This window comes from Acanthisitta chloris, unplaced genomic scaffold, assembly GCF_000695815.1.
Source record: "Acanthisitta chloris isolate BGI_N310 unplaced genomic scaffold, ASM69581v1 scaffold33092, whole genome shotgun sequence".
Classification (NCBI taxonomy): domain Eukaryota; kingdom Metazoa; phylum Chordata; class Aves; order Passeriformes; family Acanthisittidae; genus Acanthisitta; species Acanthisitta chloris.
This window is the reverse complement of record NW_008661573.1, coordinates 4,258-7,374: the sequence shown is the minus strand read 5'-3', so window position 1 is coordinate 7,374 and position 3,117 is coordinate 4,258. Positions and strand designations below refer to the sequence as shown.

The 3,117-nt window shown below is 44.2% G+C and overlaps 1 protein-coding gene across 1 annotated transcript in view; it reads left to right on the top strand.

The window, feature by feature from the left end:
• Positions 1 to 2,816: 2,816 nt before the first annotated feature.
• The window catches only part of CRLF1 (cytokine receptor-like factor 1), a gene marked incomplete at both ends in the record, with an annotated part of 4,555 nt that continues 4,254 nt past the window's right edge, over positions 2,817 to 3,117 (top strand). Inside the window, one exon of the mRNA XM_009070286.1 lies at positions 2,817 to 3,095. Coding sequence (XP_009068534.1) covers positions 2,817 to 3,095 — 279 coding nt within the window. The remainder of the gene's footprint in view (positions 3,096 to 3,117) is intronic.

The following is a 3,117-nucleotide window of genomic DNA, read 5'->3' as shown; positions in this document are numbered from 1 at the left end:
GGAGTCAGAGTGGGGTGAGCTCCCTGGCAGAGGGGGCAGAGGAGGTTTTTGAAGGCCTTGTTGGTCTGGAGAAAAGTTTGGATTGGGGTGGGATGGATTCATGGCATCACCCGTGGGTGTTTGGGGTATTCTGGGGGACCCAGCACCAATCCATGGGTATTCAGGGGGCTCTGAGGTTCTCAACACCAACCCATGGGTGCTTGGGGTACTTGGCACTAATCCATGGGTGCTTGGAGTGAATTGGGGTACTTGGCACCATCCCATGGAAATTTGGGGTGCACAGCACCAATCTATGGGTGCTTGGAGTGCTTTGGGCTACTTGGCACCAATCCATGGGTGCTTGGAGTGCTTTGGGCTACCTGGCACCAATCCATGGGTGCTTGGAGTGCTTTGGGCTATCTGGCACCAATCCATGGGTGCTTGGATTGCCTTGGGGTACCTGGCACCAATCCATGGAAATTTGGGGTGCACAGCACCAACCCATGGGTGCTTGGAGTGCTTTGGGCTACCTAGCACCAATCCATGGGTGCTTGGAGTGCCTTGGGGTACCTGGCACCAATCTATGGAAATTTGGGGTGCACAGCACAAATCCATGGATGCTTGGAGTGCCTTGGGCTACTTGGCACCAACCCATGGATGTCTGAGGTGCCCTGGAATATCCAGCACTAACCCATGGATATTTGGGGTACCTTGGGGTACCCTGGAGTATCCAACACCAACCCATGGATGTTTGGGGTACCCACACCAACATCTCCCAGATGTTTTTACCCCCAGATACTTACACCCACCTCATTAGCATCCCCCAAGCATGGCAGGAACCCCTAATTAGGATCTCTCCAGCATAACAAGGATTTTGAGCACTAATTGCTCCGGGTGGGAGTTGGAGAGGGTGGTGGGGACCCTCATTAGGATCTCTCCAGCATGAGGAGGACTTTGGAATGCCTAGTGGGAGTCAGAGTGGGCGTTGAAAGCTGATCAGGGCTGGGAGGTCAGAGGGGAGAGAAGGTCGCGGCACTTTCCGGGAGGTAATTTGGGATATTAGCTCGGCGCGTGCGGATGGAGCCGATAAGGCTGATGGACATGGAACACCCTGGAGCGAGGCTGGGGGAGTTTGGGCTTGGAATCTTCGTGGTGGAGAGGGCTTGGAATCAACTAGGGGAGGTGTCCCTTCATGGAGGATCTTCCCAGTATGGATAATTCTTGGTGGGGTGTGAAAAATAGGATTTGGCAGTGCATAATTGGGATGAGTTGGGAAATCAGTGCTGGTCTTGGTTGGGAAGTTCTTCCCAGCCCTTAGTGTGTGCTCCAGCAGGGAATATTGGCACTTAGATGTGTTGGAAAAGGAGGAGGAGGAGGGAAACCCCCCCAAATTTTCCATAGTTGCTTTGGAAATCCTTTTGTTGTGCAAAACTTCCAAAGCCTCAACCCAATCCTGTCCCAGCCCTGGGAAAACTGATCTAAACCAGATTAAATAGTAGTGAAAAAGGTCTAAAATAGAGCTAAAAATAGTGAGCAAAACTATTCAGGTCTAAAATGTATCTAGAAGAAAAAAGAAGATATAAAATGTGCTTAAACAGATGAAAAATAGGTATGGAATCGATATTAAAAGAGTTTAGATCGATCTAAAATAGGTATCAAATGTACTTAGATATAAAATGGGTGTGAAATAAGAAGAGATGAAGAGAATTAAAATCAATAGGAAGGATTAAAATGCATTTGAATCAATACAGAATAGAGACAGGATGTATTGGAGTGGATATAAAATAGATAAAATTGATTTGAGTCGATATAAAATAGATCTGTGATGATTGAAATCGATCTACAATAGCCATAAAATGCATTAGGAAGTGCTTTTAAATAGGTATAAAATGCATTAAAATCAATATAAAAGAGCTAGAAATCAATATAGAAGAGTTACAAATGCACTTAAATCCTATGCAATGGATATACAGTGGATATACAATGGATAAAAAATGGATATACAATGGATATAAAATGGATAAAAAGTGGATATACAATGGATATATAATGGATATTAAATGGATATAAAGTTGGTATTAAATTGATATTGAATGGATAGAAAATGGATAGACAATGGATAGACAATGGATATAAAGTTGGTTTTAAATTGATATTGAATGGATAGAAAATGGATAGACAATGGATAGACAATGGATATAAAGTTGGTTTTAAATTGATATTGAATGGATAGAAAATTGATAGAAAATGGATATAAAATGGATATACAATGGATGTAAAATTGATATTAAATGGATAGAAAATGGATATAAAATGGGCATAGAATGGGTATAGAATGGGTATAGAATGGATATAGAATGGATCTAGAATGTATATAGAATGTATATAGAATGGATATAGAATTAATGGAATGGATATAAAATGGATATAAAATGGATATAATGGATATAAAATGGCTTTAAACCAATACAGAAGAGCTAGAAATGTCCTTTAATCCCATAAAACAGCTCTCAGAAACCATATTTAAATAGACCTAATCTCTGTTTAAATAATCCTAATCTCTGGTTCAACACATCTCCACCTCCACCCAACCTTCCCTAACGACCTTTAATGGATATAAAATGGATATAAAATGGATATAATGGATATAAAATGGCTTTAAACCAATACAGAAGAGCTAGAAATGTCCTTTAATCCCATAAAACAGCTCTCAGAAACCATATTTAAATAGACCTAATCTCTGTTTAAATAATCCTAATCTCTGGTTCAACACATCTCCACCTCCACCCAACCTTCCCTAACGACCTTTCTCCCCCCTGTGTGTCTCTCTGCTGCAGACCCTGCGGTGATTTCCCCCCAGGACCCCACCTTGCTGATCGGCTCCTCGCTGGTCGCCACGTGCACGCTCAGCCCGGACCTTCCGCTCAAAGCCGAGGACCTGTACTGGACGTTGAACGGGCGACGCCTCCCAACCACCTCCTACACCACCCTGGGCCCCTCCACGCTCAGCGTGGCCCTCGCCCACCTCAACGGCTCCAGGCAGCAGTCAGGGGACAACCTGGTGTGTCACAGCAGAGACGGCAGCATCTTGGCCGGCTCCTGCCTTTACGGTGGACGTACGTCGGCGGCGGCCGGCCG